Source organism: Ptychodera flava, chromosome 6 (genome assembly GCF_041260155.1).
Source record: "Ptychodera flava strain L36383 chromosome 6, AS_Pfla_20210202, whole genome shotgun sequence".
Lineage (NCBI taxonomy): Eukaryota > Metazoa > Hemichordata > Enteropneusta > Ptychoderidae > Ptychodera > Ptychodera flava.
The window spans coordinates 6,222,367-6,241,743 of NC_091933.1; the positions used below are offsets into that span (position 1 = coordinate 6,222,367).

The 19,377-nt window shown below is 37.3% G+C and overlaps 1 protein-coding gene across 8 annotated transcripts in view; it reads left to right on the forward strand.

Moving 5' to 3' along the window:
• The window catches only part of LOC139134726 (uncharacterized), a 104,687-nt gene that overhangs the window by 68,289 nt on the left and 17,021 nt on the right, over nucleotides 1-19,377 (forward strand). For 5 of the 8 annotated variants that reach the window (XM_070701707.1, XM_070701705.1, XM_070701704.1 and 2 more), the window contains one exon: nucleotides 16,557-16,598. In XM_070701707.1, coding sequence (XP_070557808.1) covers nucleotides 16,557-16,598 — 42 coding nt within the window. Of the gene's footprint in view, nucleotides 1-5,062; nucleotides 5,218-16,202; nucleotides 16,307-16,556; nucleotides 16,599-19,377 lie in introns of those variants that run through there. The other 3 variants (XM_070701700.1, XM_070701702.1, XM_070701701.1) reach the window with 2 other exon arrangements.

Below are 19,377 nucleotides of genomic sequence, written 5' to 3' on the forward strand. Positions count from 1 at the left end.
AGTGGTTAGATGAATTAAAATGTTGGCTCACGAACATTGCAGGGTTATTAGGGTCAGACTTATTGGATTTAATCATACTCCTGTGTCCAGCCATTCTATATCTAATTTTATTCTTGGTTTGTCCAACATATTGACACATGCATTTATAACAGTAGATACAGTATATAACATTCTCAGTGTTACAATTATAATTCCCTTTTATTTGAAATATTTTTCCATTATGGATATTAGTCATTTTGTCCGTTTTAGCTCACGTGTGTAAACACGTGGGCTATTGTCATAGCGATGTCTGTCTGTCTGTCCGTGTGTGTGTGTGTGTGTGTGTGTGTGTGTTAGTGTGTGTGTGTGTGTCTGTCTGTCTGTCTGTTTACACGATAACTCAAAAACGCCTGAACGGATTCAAGTCAGATTTTGTACACAGGTACCATATGCTACTTGCAAGAACTGATTAGATTTTGGTTAGTGTGGCTTGCATATTAATGAAGTTATGCAATATTGTTTTTTTCTGTACAATGGTTTCCCTATGGAGACGGTAATGACAGTGTAGACATATATCAAGAAATACTGCACGAATTTCATGAAACTTTTCACAGATGACAATCTAAGAACATTATGATGACACTGTGAGTGTCATGTCAATTATCTTCTCATTTGCATATTTAATGAACTTTTGTTATTAGTGAGATAACTCTGAAATCCCTGCACCAAACTTGATGATACTTGCAACAAATATTGACCTGATATATATCTAATTATACTTAGAAGCATTAGGCAGTGTCAAGTTAATAACTAGCTCATTTGCATATTTTATGAAGGTTTGTAATTAGTCATATAACTCCAATATAACTTCACCAAATGTGATGAAATCTGCATTGAATCTGCTGCAGATACTGATCCGACTGATATCTAACTGTAGTGTAAAGCATTTAGTAGTGTGAAATTAATTAAGGGTTCATTTGCATATTTAATGAACTTTGTAATTAGGTATATAACTCTGAAATTACGGCACCAAAGTCAGTGAAATTGGGTACAAATATTGTTTTGATAAATATCTAATTGAATTGAGAAGCATTTGGCAGTGTCAAGTTAACAAATAGAGTCATTTGCATATTTTATGAAGTTTTGTAATTAGTGATAGAACTCCAAAATAACTGCACCAAATGTGATGAAATCTGCTGCAGATACTGATCCGACAAATATCTAATTGTGGTGTAGAGCATTTTGTTGTGTGAAGTTAATTAAGGGTTCATTTGCATATTTAATGAACTTTGTAATTAGTGATATTACTCCAAAATTACAGCGTTAAATTTGATGAAACCTGCTACAGATGTTGATCTGATAATATCCAATTGCACTGAGAAATATTGAGCAGTGTCAAGTTAATAATTAGCTCATTTGCATATTTCATGAAGTCTGATAATTAGTCATATAACTCCGAAATAACTGCATCAAATGTGATGAAAACTGCTGCACATACTGATACGACAGATATCTAACTGTATTGTAAAGCATTTAGTAGTGTAAAGTTAATTAAGGGTCATTTGCATATTTAATAAACTTTGTAAATAGGTATATAACTCTGAAATTTCGGCATCAAAGCTTTGTGAAACGTGCTACAGAAATTGATTAGATAAATATTTAATTGTGCTATGAATCATTGAACAGTATCAAGTTAATTTACGGTTTATTTGCATATTTAATGAACTTGTAATTAGTGACATTACTCTAAAGTCACAGCATTAAATTAAATAAAACGTGCTACAAATGTTGATCTGATGGATATCTAATTGTATCATGAAGCATTGAGCAGTGTCAAGTTAATTACAGCTCATTTGCATATTAAATAAAGTTTTGTAATTAGTGATTAAACTCTGAGAGTACTGTGCGAAGTTGAAAAAAAACCTGCTACATATAGTGATAACATATATCTCATTGTTCTGTGAAGCGCACTACTATTAATGAACCTGTTGTAAAACACGTGAGCATATTCAGTTCATATCTGGTTACCATATGTGAACACATTATTTTACGATTACTATCTCCACATGGTCCTGAACCGTAATTTATATTGTCACTACGTTTCAATGTTAATTTATGTCTACCAATGAGTTGGCCAAGGTTTGCGCACACTCTTTGTGAAATAAGAGGTGAATGGGGCACGACTTTACGCATTCTTTTGGAAATTTTTATTATATCTTGGTGTTTTTTGGCCATTTCTTTTATATTTGGGCGCAGAGGATGAAGATATATATATATATATATATATATATATATATATATATATATATATATATATATATATATATGTATATACACACAAAATACACAAATATATATATATATATAAAAATACACATATATATATATATATATATCGCTCATGCTCTGTCCTTATTCGCTAAAATCAGTCACGTGATAGAAAAATAGAATGACTATTTCCGTAGGGAAATACTCACATCAACTATTACCCGGTCACAGCAGGTCACGTTGAGTATCAAAATGGCTGCTGCTAACGATATCGTCCGCCAACCTCAAGAGAAGCTATATGAATTAATGAAAACAAAAAGACAGAAATGAGCCGTACACTTTCCAGTACTATTCAAGGAAGTTCGTCGACAAACGAACAGATAAAAGGAGAGCTAGAATAGTCATCCCTAGCTTCGATGATGACGTCGCTGGTGCAACAGATGGAGGTCATCTGAATAGTCTAGTTCAACAGACAAAACTGCAACAGCATGCAGAATATGAGGTTTATCATAAAACACATATTACCTGGCCTGTATTCGGGCTATAACACCCGTTAATTACCCCTCGTGACTGTGAGTTACCAGAATCATGCTATTTCCCTCGGCCTGCGGCCGAGGGAAATAGCATGACCTCGGCGGCCTCGTGAAATAGCGTGATTGTGGTCCCTCGGATGTAATAAACGGGTGCTATAGACCTCATGGCCAGGCAATATGTGTTATATATATATATATATATATATATATATATATATATATATATATATATATATATATATATATATATATATATATATATATGTCAAATTTTTTGCGATATATGTCAAATTTTTTGCGATACGATCCAATATGGCCGCCGGGCGGCCATTTTTGTTACGATTTTTCATGATTTTGTTCAAACCTGGCACACTAACATTGTGTTGTAGTGTTAAAATGTCTACGCCAAGCCCTACACAACACCACGTAAGATCAGTCTTATCAGTCTTTGGGTCGTGAAGTCAACTTCTATTCCTGTCAAGCATTGCGTATCCCCCTTTGTCAGATAAATGGCAAGTAAAAGTGGCGGGTGGGCGTGTACTCCAAAGTCAGTTTTGTCGACTTTTTCCGCCATTACGAAGTGAATCCGACTGCTTATCTTAAGCCAGACATTAAATAGTCTTTCACACCCCCGTAATCTCCTCTTAGTAACAAGGGCTTCCATGACAAAGCGAGTGTCGTGCTGTTTACTCGCCGCGTGTTTACTGAACGTCTGTGAGCAGTATTTAATTGTTTATTGGGCGGTTAGACAAGTCCCGCTAAGTACTGTCTACGTAATTTGGCGCTGTAGAACCATATGCAAATCTCACTGCCTGGCTTGGGTGCGAATTGCTCCCCTGGTCCTAAGGTATAGAAAAAGTGGCAAATTTCGCCGCTCGCGTGGATTTGTCGGAACTGACACAATATACAATGCATAGAAACACTCCATAGGTGAAATTTTGACGCGAGAAAAAAAAGAATTTTCTTTAGGGTTGGCATAGACACTTTAATGTGCATGTCAATATTTTTTTGCGATACGATCCAATATGGCCGCCAGGCGATTTTTTCATGTTTTGAGCTGTAATTCTACTATTCCTGTGTTGGTACAAAGATAAAATACAATGGCATATATATGCACGTTAAATTTCTTCGCGGTACGATCCAATATGGCTGTCAGACGGTCATTTTGTTGCGAATTTTTCATGTTTTGAGTTGCAATTCTACTTTACCTGAACTGATTTCCGATCAGTGTTGTTACATAGATAAAGTACTATGGTATGTATATGCATGTCCATTGTTTTCGCGATATAATATAATAATAATAATAATAATAATAATAATAATAATAATATAATAGTAATATTGGGTTCTTATATAACGCACATATCCAGAAGTACATGTGATCAAGGCGCTTTACAATTATTATTACCCCTGGTCACTGGACCTAATATGATACCACTCAACTCCCTGGGGAGCAAACAACAGCCAACATGTGCAGCCCATAAGCGCAGCAGAGCTAAACGCACACATAACAACCTCTGTCCTACCAGGTACCCATCACTCCTGGGTGGGGAGAAGCAATGAGACTAAATAAAGTGCCTTGCACAAGGACACAACACCACAGCCGTGCCGGGGCTCGAACTCACCATCCTTTGATCGTGAGTTCACTGCTCTAGCCTAACTGGCCCATGATGCCTCCATATGATCCGATATTAGTTAGTAATGTGCTGTCCAACTTTCCACTCCTACTCCGTCACCAGGGTTATTGTTTTCTAGTACTACGTCTGATTGAATAGATCTCTGGTGCAGTACCAGCAGGATTTAGAAAAAATACTAAATTTCAGAAATACTCTCTACATTACACAAATTTATAGAAGACTTCTCTCGCACGCCACTCCTAAATAACAATATCTTACTAATGTAAACGTAGGGAGACACGTCTGTGGTAAGGACCACTGAGGGTACGTGTATTTTGGGGTCATTGTTCATGTGAACTTTGAAATCAATAATTCGGGAATTAGGTAATTTAGGCCAGTCATTAAACATAGATAGCGGAGGGAGACACGTCTGTGGTACGGGTCACTGACGCTACTTGTATTTTTGTGAACTTCGAAGTCAACAATTCGTGTATTACGTAGTCTAGGCCAGTCATTAGACTGTCACATTTCTATAATTTGTCCCGGTTGCTGTAAATCTACCTTCTGGTAATCTCACAATTCCAATATTTACTTCAGTATACTTCTCTTGAAATTGGCGGCAAATTACATTTTCAAGTCTCTTTTTTTTAATTCAATGGCAGCGCCATTCCAGGCACCCGCACGAAGCGTGGGTCGTCTGATTATGCATGGAATGTCTCACGAAAAGTACAACTGTTGCAATCAGGATGGTGAATAAGCGCACTTGATGAACAGTGACTATGGTTTAATATATATAAAACAAAAATCGGTGGTAAGTGGGGGTAAGTAAATTACATTTTACTATCAGCACCCCTTGGTGAAGATTGAGATGAGACGTACTAAAATCGCTTGTATCAGTTCGTGTTCTCTCCAAATACATTGTATAGATAATTTTTTAGAGCACTGCGCATGTGCACACCATTATTGCTTAAGCCATCCCAGCGAACGGGGAAGCGGGATTTTCCTCAGGCTATGGGGTATTTTTGGCTGTCGTATATGGTTAAGGAGTGTCATTTTCGGTCGAGTTCAGAAAAGACGTTCAGTCAACGTCATGGCTACAGGCGAGCGTGAAAAGTTCAGAATTTCCGTAAATTTCGGGTATAACTTTCTGCTGTCCTCTCTAGGTTTCCGCCATGATGGTCCTCCAGAACATTTTTTGGTTTCTGTTGGCTGTATTCAAATCTATCGTACAGTGTCTTTTTAGCGGACCCGTTTATCCTACATGAACGATTGGTGGACACAATGCTAGCATCTATGGCCAGTTGCACAATGGGGGACGCTGGGCAATTTGTTCTATGTGTTACGCATGGTTGTGGTGGTGGTGGTAAGAGTAAGTGTACCGTCGCGTACAATATATTTCAGAAAACGAACGGTACTGTTATGTACAAATTCGAGTTGCTTTCATGCTTTGAGATACTTCGATTTGCTTGTTAAGGTAATATTTCAACTTCGATTTCATCGAGATATTATAAGACATGGATATCAGAGGAAGACACGTCTATGTTACGGGTCACTGTGGTTATGTGTATTTTTGAGTCATGTCTGGTCTGAAATGGCATCATTTTTTGTGTGAACTTTGAAGTCAACAATTAGTGCATTACATCATCTAGGCTGGTCACTCATAATTCTCACCTCATGAACCTTAATAATCAATCATGCTTGTATTAAATTTGAACCTTTTATTGTAAACTTTATAAATTTTATTTCGGACATTAACGTCCATATAAATATTATGAAATATTACTACAGATTCTTTGAAAAATTACTTGATCCTTTTCATATTGGTTGACAAGAAGGTCAACCAGTCAAGCAAAAAGAAGCTTATTCCACACCTTATCTATATTAAATTAAAGTACAGTAAGTCACATATACGTACAATTGTCTAACTGCTGTTTAAAGTCGCTGTCTCAAGCCGTAAATCTGTTTTCGCATTAGAGCGTCAAAGTTACTGATTCTATTGGTTACAAACATTGAAGTCGCACTACCCATTTTTTCATATCCCAATAAGAGTCGTGCAGCATTTTTGTAAGCAACTTTCAATTTTTCACAGCACCCACAGAGTAATTACTCCATAGTGATCCTCCATATAGCTGGACGATATGCTTTAAATAGAACACATTTAACATAAAACGTACACTTACACCAATTTTTCGTCTGTCGCTCAGCGGCATCATAATTTTTAAAGAGATAAGCTAAGACAAATCCAGCGTATTTTCCCTAGAAACAACATCCAATTTTACCCCCTTGAGATATATAGAAGGAATTTTACAAATCCTACTGTGATTAGGAAAAATACACATACAGCAGAAGACTGTTCTGACAGAGCCATTTAGAATTGTGATGTATGAAACATAGTTTTGGGCCAAATGCAGCCATTGGCTGGGTGAAAGGAGGCGCATCTGTTCAGCTAAGCGAAATGGTTGTAGCGGCGAGAAATCCCCGCTGCAGAATGCAGCAAATGCAGTCTTCACCAATTGTACCCTCATAGCAAGTAGTTTTTATTGGAGCTCCATTTACCACTTTTAAGTGTGTTGTCGTACATATTGTAGACCTCAAGATAATTTCGACTGACATTCGATGGATTGCGCCTGTAGAATAGCGAGAATGCAAAGTGACGAGGCCCACAGCCAGGTGCAGCTAACGAGAAGTTCACTTTTAAAAAGTTCGCATTTCATGTCAGAATGTATTTTATAGGATTATAGATGTAAATTGACTAATTTTAAGTCTAAAGGGTAATTAATTAGCTGTTTATAGGGTGCCCTCATTAGGAAAAATTTCTGTCTCCCCTCCCCTACTAAAACGTTATTTTTATCCCCTCCCCGCATATTTTGTCGGCTTCTCTTCCCCACGGTATTTTGAAAATCCCCTGCCCAGTGAAAAACATTGATATTCCCCTGCCCTGAAAAAAATTTCTATTCCCCCTAATTCCCCTCCATCGTCATTTCAAGCCCAGCCACAAGACCGATCACAAAAAATATCTGTTACCCATAAGCTTAAATGTTATAACTCTGTCCTCAAAATATAAATGTTCCCCATCAGCTAAAATATTGTTACCCTGCCCTCAAAAAAATATAAAAAGTTCCCCTGGCCTCAAATAACTAAATGTTCCCCTGCCCCCACAAAATTGCTCTTGGAATAGCTTTTTCGATGAACAGCTACGTTGGCTGCACCTGCACAGCTCTCATGGTTTTGCCAGACGGGTACGAGCAGCACTTGCTGTCGAGCTACCTCTTCTGAAGAAAATAATAGGCAAGCGTTCTGCTTTAACGGCACTGTTGTATTTGCACAGTCAGATCAGGCCATTTGATGTTCAAACTTTAAATAACATCACTATACTTACCCTACAAGTTTAGTAACGTACACTGTAAGCTGAAGCCTTTAAGCTGTCACTCTGCAGAAGGCAAGCAGAGAGTTGCCGAAGTGTCGCTTTGATATCAATATAGTTTTGAAGTATGAGCTCTTTGTTGCAGCAGCAGTTTTTCTACAGCCACTGTTACGTTTTTAAATACGGTTTGCTACGTTCAGTTTGAACGTTGGGTTAAGATTTTCAGTATGCGTGTCACGCTACTTTCGCTGACGGTAGTAGCAGTAACATAATGAAGGTATATTTTTTATTTGTTAACAAATTTCATCAGTGGCAACTGGTGTTAAAAGTTTATCGCGTGTTTACCATATTACTCCAAACTTTGTCTCTCACTCAGTATCTAACTGTAAGATATTTTGATTTCGGCATAATTGTGATAAGAAATTAATGGCACTAATCGTGCGGTAGAGATGAATAAGGAAGCTACCCAGATAACTGATGATTTTAATTCTAAATTTCAAAATCCCTGTAATGATTTGGTCTTTGCATATGACTGCAATGCAAGTGTATAGCTCAATCGGCAATACATACATTTCAAACTTTTATATAAAAATCATTGACAACTATTTTATAGAGCAAAGGTTATGACCCAAAATCAATACAAAATGGTCAGCAGGTAGTCATTGACAGACAGAATCAGATGTAATCAATTCGCTTCATTTTGAATTATCTTTTGTCACCTTTGTAATAAGCTAGAGATGACCTGTACTGCATTGAATGTATGACATAACCAGATATGAACTGAATATGCTCACGTGTTTTACAAAAGGTTCATTAATAGTAGTACACTTCACAGAACAATAAGATACATGTTATCACTATATGTAGCAGATTTTTTCAACATCGCACAGTACTCTCAGAGTTTAATCACTAATTACAAAACTTTATTTAATATGCAAATGAGCTGTTAATTAACTTGACAGTGCTCAATGCTTCACGGATATTGGATATCCATCAGATCAACATTTGTAGCACGTTTTATTTAATTTAATGCTGTAATTTTAGAGTAATGTCACTAATTAGAAAGTTCATTAAATATGCAAATAAACCCTAAATTAACTTGACACGGTTCAATAATTCATAGCACAATTAAATATTTATCAAATCAATATCTGTAGCACGTTTCACAAAATTTGGTGCCGTAATTTCAGAGTTATATACCTAATTACAAAGTTTATTAAATATGCAAATGAACCCTTAAATAACTTTACACTACTAAATGCCTTACAACACAGTTAGATATCTGTCGGATCAGTATATGATGCAGATTTCATCACATTTGATGCACTACTTTCGGAGTTATATGAATAATTATAAAACTTCATGAAATATGCAAATGAGCTAATTATTAACTTGACACTGCTCAATGCTTCTTAGTACAATTGGATATTTATTAGATCAACATATGTAGCAAGTTTCATCAAATTTAATGCTGTAATTTTGGAGTAATATAACTAATTACAAAGTTCATTAAATATGCAAATGAACCCTTGATTAATTTTTCTTTTTTATTTTTATTTCAGTCCATCATCCAACGGGTGCTTTGCCCATTTACAGGATGAGGTACCCATAACCCACTACCCCAATGGAGCACAGAGGAGTAAAGTGCCTTGCTCAAGGGCACAACACCGTGCTAGAGTCTCGAATTCACCGTCCTCCGACAGTGAATCTGCTACTCTGGATCTACCGGGACTTGAACCGGGTCTCGAACTCACCATCCTCCGATAGCGAGTCCGTTACCCTAACCACTGGTCCACGGTGCCTCCTATATTTCACACTAGTAAATGCTTTTCACTACAGTTAGATATCAGTCGGATCAGTATCTGCAGCAGATTTCATCACATTTGATGAAATTATATCGGAGTTATATGACTAATTACAAAACTTCATAAAATATGCAAATGAGCTATTTATTAAATTGACACTGCCCAATGCTTCAAAGTATAGTTAGATATATATCAGATAAATTTTTGTTGCAAGTATCATCAAGTGTGGTGCAGGAATTACAGAATTATCTCACTAATAACAAAAGTTCATTAAATATGCAAATGAGAAGATAATTGACATGACACTCATAGTATCATCGTAATAATAATAATAATATTTATTTCTTTAAAGCGCACTACACATACGTCTCAGTGCGCTTTACACATTTAAAATTGATAAAACATCAGCAAAGCATGACAAACTAAAATGTTAAAACAATCGAAATTGGCTAAAAACATAAATGGTTAAAAATGATGAAAATTTCTGCAGAGTAAAAACAGTCAAAATACAAAAAACATTATTAAAATTATACAGAGTAAGTAGCAGAAAACGTAAAATAAATCAAGCATCAGCGGTTCCGGTAAAATGGTGACTTTCCAAAACATTAGTAATAGTGCTTTGCAAAAAGGTGAGTCTTTAAAACGCGCTTAAAACAGTCAACGGAGCTGGCATTACGAATATCAGGAGGCAATGAGTTCCATAGAGAAGGTGCGCAGACAGAGAAAGCTCTCTGCCCATATGCCTTGTTGAACATTCCACGCGGTGGCACTAAGCGTAACGAATTACTCGATCTGAGATCTCTGGTAGGGGTGTATATCTCGATCAGATCCATGAGATAAAGTGGAGCAGCACGATGAACTATTTTAAAGGTCGTCAACAAGATTTTGAATTTAATTCTAGCTTCTACTGGCAGCCAGTGTAGATCAATGAAAACGGGTGTGATATTATCAAATTTTCGAGTACGCGAGACAAGGCGAGCTGCAGCATTCTGAAGTGATTGAAGGCGTCCGAGCTGAAATTTCCCAACACCATACAAAAGGCTGTTGCAGTAATCCAGCTGAGAAGTTACAAATGCATGGACCATCTTTTCTGTGGTGGGTCTGTCCAACAATTGACGGATCTTACCAATTCTACGCAATGCATAAATGTAATGTTCTGAGATTGTCAACTTTGCACAAGGATAGTACCCTACCCCATACAGATGCACATTAATTTGTTTCACAATGCGATCAAATTTGACCATGTTAGAGGACTTTTTAGTTTACACGTCCATAGACTCCCATGTATAAGGCAGTTAACCATAGCCTCCCATGTATAAGGCCAAGCAAAATAAAAATTTAGTTTCTCATCGTATTCATATTGCAAAAAGGATGCAGTGACACAGTTTTAAGTCCCCATGGATGAAGTTCAGGGGGCTTATAGATTGGGTCATGTCCGTCCGTTCGTCCATACATTCGTCCATCAGTTCACGCAGATATCACAAATATTTGACAAAATGTCACGTGACCTCAGTGACCTTTGACCTCAAATATACATATTTGTCCATAACTCAGTAACCACAAGTGCTACACCCTTCATATATGGTATGATTGGACACCTTATGACTCAACATATTGTACCTCATTAATTATGTGCATATCTAATTCTTACCAAGCAAATAGAGCTAGAGTTCATTTTCGGTATATATGGATAACTTAGCAATACAATTTTTTTGACAAAATGTCACGTGACTTCAGTGACCTTTGACCTTAAATATACATACTTGTCTATAACTCAGTTACCACAAGTGCTACACCCTTCATATATGGTATGATGGGACACCTTATGACTCCACATATTGTACTTCATTAATTATGTGCATATCTAATTTTGTGCGAGCCAATAGAGCTAGAGGTCTGATTTTCGGTATATAGGGATAAGATAAGATAAGATAAGATAAAACTTTATTAAATCCCTAAAAGGGCAATTTGAATGCCTGCTTGACGAACGATACAAAAATAAATACAAAGTCAAAAAGCACAAAAAAACAAGACCATGAAAGCGAAAAACAGAGACACAAAGAACATGGCCGTTAATTTCCCACGATTAAAATTTGCGTTAAAAGACTGACAGCTTGTGGAATAAAAGAGTTTGCGTAACGCTGGGTACGGGCTACCGGTGGCCTAAGTCTGCCACTTCTAACAATGCGTTTATCGACCAAGTCGTGATGTAAAGGATGAGTCTCATCGGTCAGAGTTAGGGTTACTTTCTTATCAAGTCGGTCATGGTAGATAAGGTCAACTTGTCGCTGTGAATTTCCGATGATTGTTTCCACCTTTTTATGATTTTGTCAAGCCTAGCCTTCTCTTGCTTTGAGATGTTACAACCCCAACAGACAATACAATAACTTAAAACACTGCTGATAACGGCATTGTAAAATGCAGACAGGATCTCTTTCCTTACATTAAAAGACCTTAATTTTCGAAGACAATACATACGGGAATTAAGCTTTTTCAACATTGCTTCAACATGAAAACGCCAGCATAATATACTATCAATAGTGATACCCAGGTACTCATAAGTCACAACTCTGCAAACATTTACACCTTTTATAACAACTGGGTCAGGCTCAATTGGCTGCTTACGAAAATCAATTAACATTTCCTTCGTCTTATTAACATTCAAAACCAAGTAATTTCTATCACAATAGTTGACAAAGCGTTCAATTTCAAGTAAGTAACTTGAGTAGTCATCATTGCTAATCAAACCCACCATGGCGGAGTCATCTGCAAACTTAACTAAAGGACAAGTCATTTCTGTTGCTCGGCAATCAGCAGTATACAAGGTAAAAAGAAAGGGAGCAAGCACAGTACCCTGTGGTGCCCCTGTACTTGAATATGTAATTCCTGATGACACAGAACCCAATCTTACATACTGTGCCCGATTGGTAAGGTAATTTGTTACCCATGATATCATTGCACTTGGGATTTCCATTGACATTAATTTTCTTGCTAATAGGGATGGCTGGATTGTGTTGAAAGCACTTGAAAAATCAAAGAACATTATTCGAACTGAATTGCCAGCTTTATCAAGATGTGAATAAATCTTATGTAACACCGTCAGAATTGCATCGTCAGTACTTCTATTTTGTTGATAGGCAAATTGCAAAGGATCAGTGAATTTAATGACAAGTTTTTTCAGATGTTGCAGTACAATACGTTCACAAACTTTCATGACAGCGGACGTTAATGCCACTGGACGTAGATCATTCATGCAAGTAATGACATTCTTTTAGGGACTGGGACGATACAAGACTTCTTCCAAATTGCAGGGATGTGTTGACTAGAAAAACACATATTAAAAATCTAAAAATCTAATCTAAAATCGGTTCAGGTATAGATGAGACACTTTTATTTTTACAGGTGTAGCTACTCATGAGCTTCATGCTATCCCAAACTTTTTTCATATTATTCATGGTGAAATATTTCTCTATTCTACGCTTATAATTCTCTCTCTCTATTCTGATTACACGCTTAAGTTCTTTCTGTATAGTTTTTAACTGATCCCTGTCCTTCCTTTACTCTCTTTGTTATCCATGGTATCCATGGATAACTTAGCAATACAATTTTTTGACAAAATGTCACGTGACTTCGGTGACCTTTGACCTCAAATATACATATTTGTCCATTATTCAGTAACCACAAGTGCTGCACCCTTCATATATGGTATGATGGGACACCTTATGACGCCATATACTGTACGTCATTAATTATGCACATATCGAATTTTGAGCGAGCCAATAGAGCTAGAGGTCTGATTTTTGGTATATAGGGATAACGTAGCAATACAATTTTCTTGACAAAATGTCACGTGACTTCGGTGACCTTTGACTTCAAATATACACATTTGTCCATTACTCAGTAACCACAAGTGGTACACCCTTCATATTTGGTATGATGGAAGACCTTATGACACCACATACTGTACCTCATTAATTATGTGCATATCTAATTCTGAGCAAGCCAATAGAACTGGATTTCTGATTTTTGGTATATAGGGATAACTATAGGATAGAAATTTTTTGACCAAATGTCATGTGACCTCGATGACCTTTTACCTAAACTATACGTTTATGTCTATAAATAAGTAACCACAAGTGCTATGTCCTTTATATTTGGTAGGATGGGAGACCTTATGACAACACACGCTTTACTTCATTAATTATGCAAATATATAATTCTGGGCAAGCGAATTGAGCTAGAAGTCTGATTTTTGGCATATAGGGATTAATTAGCAATACAATGGTTTTTTTCATAATGTCACGTGACCTTGATTACCTTTGACCTTGATTATACATATATATGCATAACTCAGTAACCACAAGTTCTATACCCTCCAATTTTGATAGGGTATTAGACCTTAAGATGTCACATCTTGTACCTCATTTATTATGCGCATATGTATTTCTTGGCTGGCCAATACAGCTAGAGGTCTGATCTTTTTTCCCGATTTAGAACCATAACTTAGACATGCCTCATGTGTTTCAAATTGGGAACAACGACATAGACCTATGTGCCCATAGAACTCAACATATACACTCCAGTGATACTTCTTAATGACCACATTTCCCTGCCCCATCAAGACTAATACTCCTACAAGTGGGGACTATGTCATTGTCAATGACTTGTTGAACCATAACTCAACTGACCCTGAACAGATTTCGTTCAAACCTGGCACACTAACATAAATATATATATTGTAGTGTTGATATGCATGTCAATTTTGTTTTTTAATACGATCCAATATGGCTGCCGGGCAGCCATTTTCTTGCGATTTTTTCATGTTTTTGAACCATAAAAAACTGTCCTTGAACAGATTTCGCTCAAACTTGGCACACAGATATTGTATTGTAGTGTCCATGTGCATCTCAATTAATTTTGCAATACGATCCAAGATGGTTTCAGACGCGTTTTGTTGCAAAATTTTGTCGTCTTTGAATCCTAAATGTACTATCCCTGAAAACATTTCATTGAAAGTTGGTACATGGACATGTGTATTATATATAGTGTGCATGTGAGTGACAGTTTATGGTCCAGTGTGATCCAATGTGATCCAATATGACCGGTGTGGTGTGATCCAATATGTGTTCCAGACGGCCATTTAGTTGCTTTTGCTACATCTACCTGTAGAACTATGAAAGAAATTGCATAATCTACCAGGCCAAAAGGCATTTGAAATGGACAAATGTGACATGCATATGATATAAAGTTCAGTGCAACCAGCCAAGTGAATAAAGTATTGCCTCCCATTAGCCATTTTATTGTGGGATTTTCATATTTTTAGCGCTAACTCAGACATGCCTCAGCCAGTTCGGTTCAAACTTAGCACAGAGCTGATGATCATGACAAAAAATGTCCGCCAGGTTGAAAGCCCTCAATTTATGTCAAGAATACCTATATTAAAGTTCGAAAGATTTAAACAACGTTGAATTTGGTGGAGACTGTGGCATCGATTTGTGACTTGTTTATTGTTATAACACGTTGTGAAAGTCTGTAGATTTACCAAACGAATTTTGCCATTGGTCGCCAAGAAACGAGGCGTCGAACGTTTTATTGAGATTGAAGCAGGACACGTTTTCCATATCATACAAATAAATTTAAAGGAAATTATCTGAATTTTTGACGCAGATGTGTCGTTCACTACACTTTTGGTAGAAACTGTGGTTTATTCCATAGATCATAGCCTGCACTCAAAGCTAGAGGTCCCATGTTTCAGCACAAGCACGACAGTCAGTGTTGCTCTTTTTACATCAAATTTGCTAATATCAGTAGAGCCACAGTTTTGTTCGAAAGCTTTATCATATTAATACACATTGCCTCTACTACGCAAAGAAATCTTCCTTTGCTGTGTACCATGATGGTCGCGACGAGTTTAAAGTTAGTTTAAGTGGAAAGTGTTGCTAGTGCACGTTTCTTTCAGCGAAATCTAATTATACTCAGCTTACACTGTGCATGAAACACATGTACACTCCATTCGCTTTAATAGCTTTTTCGATGTAAGTAGCTTTGTAAAACTTGTGCAACAAGAAGTATGTAGACATTCCCAGCGAAAAGCGCTGAGATCAATAGAATTTAAACTAAAGAACCAACAATTCCTTACCTAGCACTGTTCTCAGTGGAACAGTGAACATAATTTATTAGGATACATTATAGTGAAATACATAAGTAGAGACTTTGTGGGAATAACTATTTTATCACTCGATGCGTTTTACTTATCACTCGGTGAAAGGTATTTTCATTTTTCTCTATATCCATGGCAAGCAAATGAATAAGCCTTTTTAAAGTACATTTTGTACCATGGTGGTACATGAAACGATAACGTTGGCTATTGTAAGATTTATAGTCTTCTGGGTAACCAACCTTTTAGTTGACATCCTTCAAAATACGCCATCCCATCATGGTACACGAGACGATAAGACTGGCTATTTCTAGATAAAGAGTATAAATAGATAAATAGTAACCGAACTTTAAGAGGACACACTTAAAAGTACGCCATAATCAACGTGGATTTGATAAATTAGAAAATTACACATGACGATGTTGTTATTGATCATCTAATAAATGTATTCTCTTCCTTTTATAAACCCCTCGTTTCCAATGATCAAACACTGAAGGTGCTAGCTTTGTACAGTCGAAGTCACCCATCAACCATGACAGCACGTTATATTTCTATCTTTACGATAGTTGTAACAGTAATACATTGTGCGTGTATCTCATTTTTCTGAAATAATCCATTGCATGACCAATTATCGAACCAATATACATTAATTTTTCTTAGAAAATCAACCACTTACCATCCTGTTGGTTATATATATATATATATATATATATATATATATATATATATATATATATATATATATCTTTTGCTATGTATTTCCGATTTAGGGGTAGTCATTTGCTTTATTTCGTCGTTTATCATTTTAAAATCGCTTTCTCCATTATATTTCAGTGTGTCTGCTGTCCAATGTACGCGCAAACACAGACTGCCAAGGTAAGATAAAAAAATCAATATTCGACATTTTATATGGCGATGTTTGTTGTGTGCAAAAAATAATTGGTAACGAAATGTTACTTAATTATGTTTATGTTTATGCTTATGAAAAGGAATATTATTGCATTCTATTGTCAATGATAGATAGATATAATATCAATAGCTAACTTTTAAATGGAAGAAAACAGTAAACCACAACTGGTGAATCAAATTCTGTCTTCACCTTTCGTTTTAGAGTGGTACGTGTGGTCGTTTTCTCCAAATATCCACGAGTTCTAGTTTTGATTTCGAATGAAGCCAAACATAATGATAACACATAAAAAACAGTGTACAATTAGTGATGTGGATGGTCGTTTCTGTAATTGTATCTTGAGTAAGAGACAGAGAGGATGTGCTATCGGTAAAAGTGGAAGAACTTCGTTTCTTTTTGTGAACATGGATGTTTATAATCTCCTTTTAAACCATTACCGAAATCCACAATAGAATATGGATGTCACCGTGCTAGTTATTGGAATATACGACCATGAATTTAGCCGATAATCAAAAGTATGGTGAGTCAGCATTTTGTTTCATGAATGGTTTTCCAATGGAAGAAAAACTTTATTGAAGTTTATATCAAATTGAGCACGATGGCATATTAATGGTTTAGTTCGTTGAAGTTAGTTCCTTTTGAATGGGCTATGCATCAAATGAAATAATAGAACCGAGCTTTCTATCAATCCCATGTAATCCTATGGTATCAGGTGAATAATCTGTTCGTTTGCTGCGCGCACATCCTTAATGTTGAACATTTCCCGTATCTTGGTATCTCGTTGTCTATCCATCTTGTGGCTTATATCATTTTCGAAGTCGCCGAGTAAATCTCTCCTACACAACTATCGGCAAGGGCTCTTAAAACACTGAGGCGACGGGTTCCCACAAGGCCGATCATCACTAGTCTATGTTAGTCGGTCGGAAGCTGTCATGTCAGTTTGAGCAGTTATAGTCAGAACTACCCTGAGCTGACATGCGATCTTTACTGTGTTGATGTATTTGAAGTTCGTACAGCCTAGGGAGCCGTATGTAAATGTCGAATACTATTTGCATATGATAAAAATATTTTTATTACGCATTTGAGAGATGACAGACCGGGGAAATCAACTGTTAGCTACTCAGATGCATTTTTCATCGCACACCGACTCGCTCTCTGCCAAAACAGGAACTGCTCTGGCTGTGACCTTGTCTAGCGATCGTCCGATGCAATCATCGTTGTAACTCGATCATTACCCCGAACGCAAACGTGTTAGACTCAATCATTCACTTCACACAACCATACACAAAACGTACATCGTACTCACCGATAGTTTGCGAGTGAAGGTTTTTTTTTTATTTCCATGTCAACTGTGAAATAAAGCGTTGTAATACCAACTAATGTTCAGTCCATGCATAGTCAAGTTCTGCGGTCCTCTGCAAACGGCATTCACACATTGTGCTTGCGCCAGCACGCTTGTCTGTACCGTGGATGACACAGCGGTAACTGGCAGGTGAGGCAACAGTTGATTGTCTCATGAACACGATTGGGACGAGTTCCATGGCCTACTATCCGTCCTGCACGTCGACACATCATGCACCTACGTCTTCCGTCCGAATTGCCACCCATTCGATGACAAACTCTTTCCACATTGGTAGGAAGAGACGTGGTGCCGTCAGACTGGTTTGCTCTTGGGGGACGTTGCCGTAATGAGAAATTACCGATCAGCTGTTTTGCTACTTGTGCGCGAAACATGAGCTGACGTCTGTATCTCGATCCACATTTACCGTATCCATGAACTGATGCCATGTTGTGGAAAGCGTTCATGCGGGTATCTGCTAAAGTGCGGGCGGGTAAGCCTAATTTATGTGCCACGTGCCGCGTGCCAGAAGTAGTTGTATTTTCACTCCAATTTAATTCATTGATTCATTTTCATGAATAAATCAACAGTCGGGCTTCAACGCCGCCTTCTTAACGCATGAACTGGGGACAAGCGAATGACCAGCGAATTCGGTGCGTATGCAGAAAGGGACTCGAGAGAAATAATAGGAAGGGAGGGCCAGTATTTTTCAAAATCACACTGCACGTAAATTTGTAACATTAAAACTTGATCAATCAAAATTCTGTACATTGATTTTGTACAAAGACCATATGATAAGGTTGCTGTATTGCAAATATCTAGGTCCTATGGTGTCTATCGAACTGTGACTTGTATGGGCGTAAACCTATTGGCAGGTATCGATCAAAACGTTGCAAACAGGTTTATTTTGTCGGCAAGTCCACCATCCTGCCAACTTGTATCAATCAAAATGTTACCAAAACGCTGTATTTCGCACGCGTGCAAGTAAACCACAGTCCCACCACAACACATAGGCTGCGGGCAGGCCTACCATGAACGCGATAGGCATACTCGTGTCAGACCAGGTCAACATCGATTTTCGAAACACGGTACAGTCTTGGCCAGTCTAGGTGTCCTAATCACGGGCAAAAGACGACTCTCTCTTTATACCTCCATGCGTAAACAAATGCATTTCCAGTTAACCACTGTGATGCTAACCAGAGACTTTCCTTTCTTGTTCAACGAATTTCAGGCTGGAACCACGGTCCCTCCACAAACGTATACGTACATGTGACCGATGGGCCCACTATCGCATAACGGTGACAAATTAAAGAGTGTCGATTTGATGCATTAGGCCGCGTTCAAAAAAGTGGTGAGGGGGGGGGGGCTGGAGGAATTCAGGGGGGGATTCGAAAATTTTTGGGGTAGTC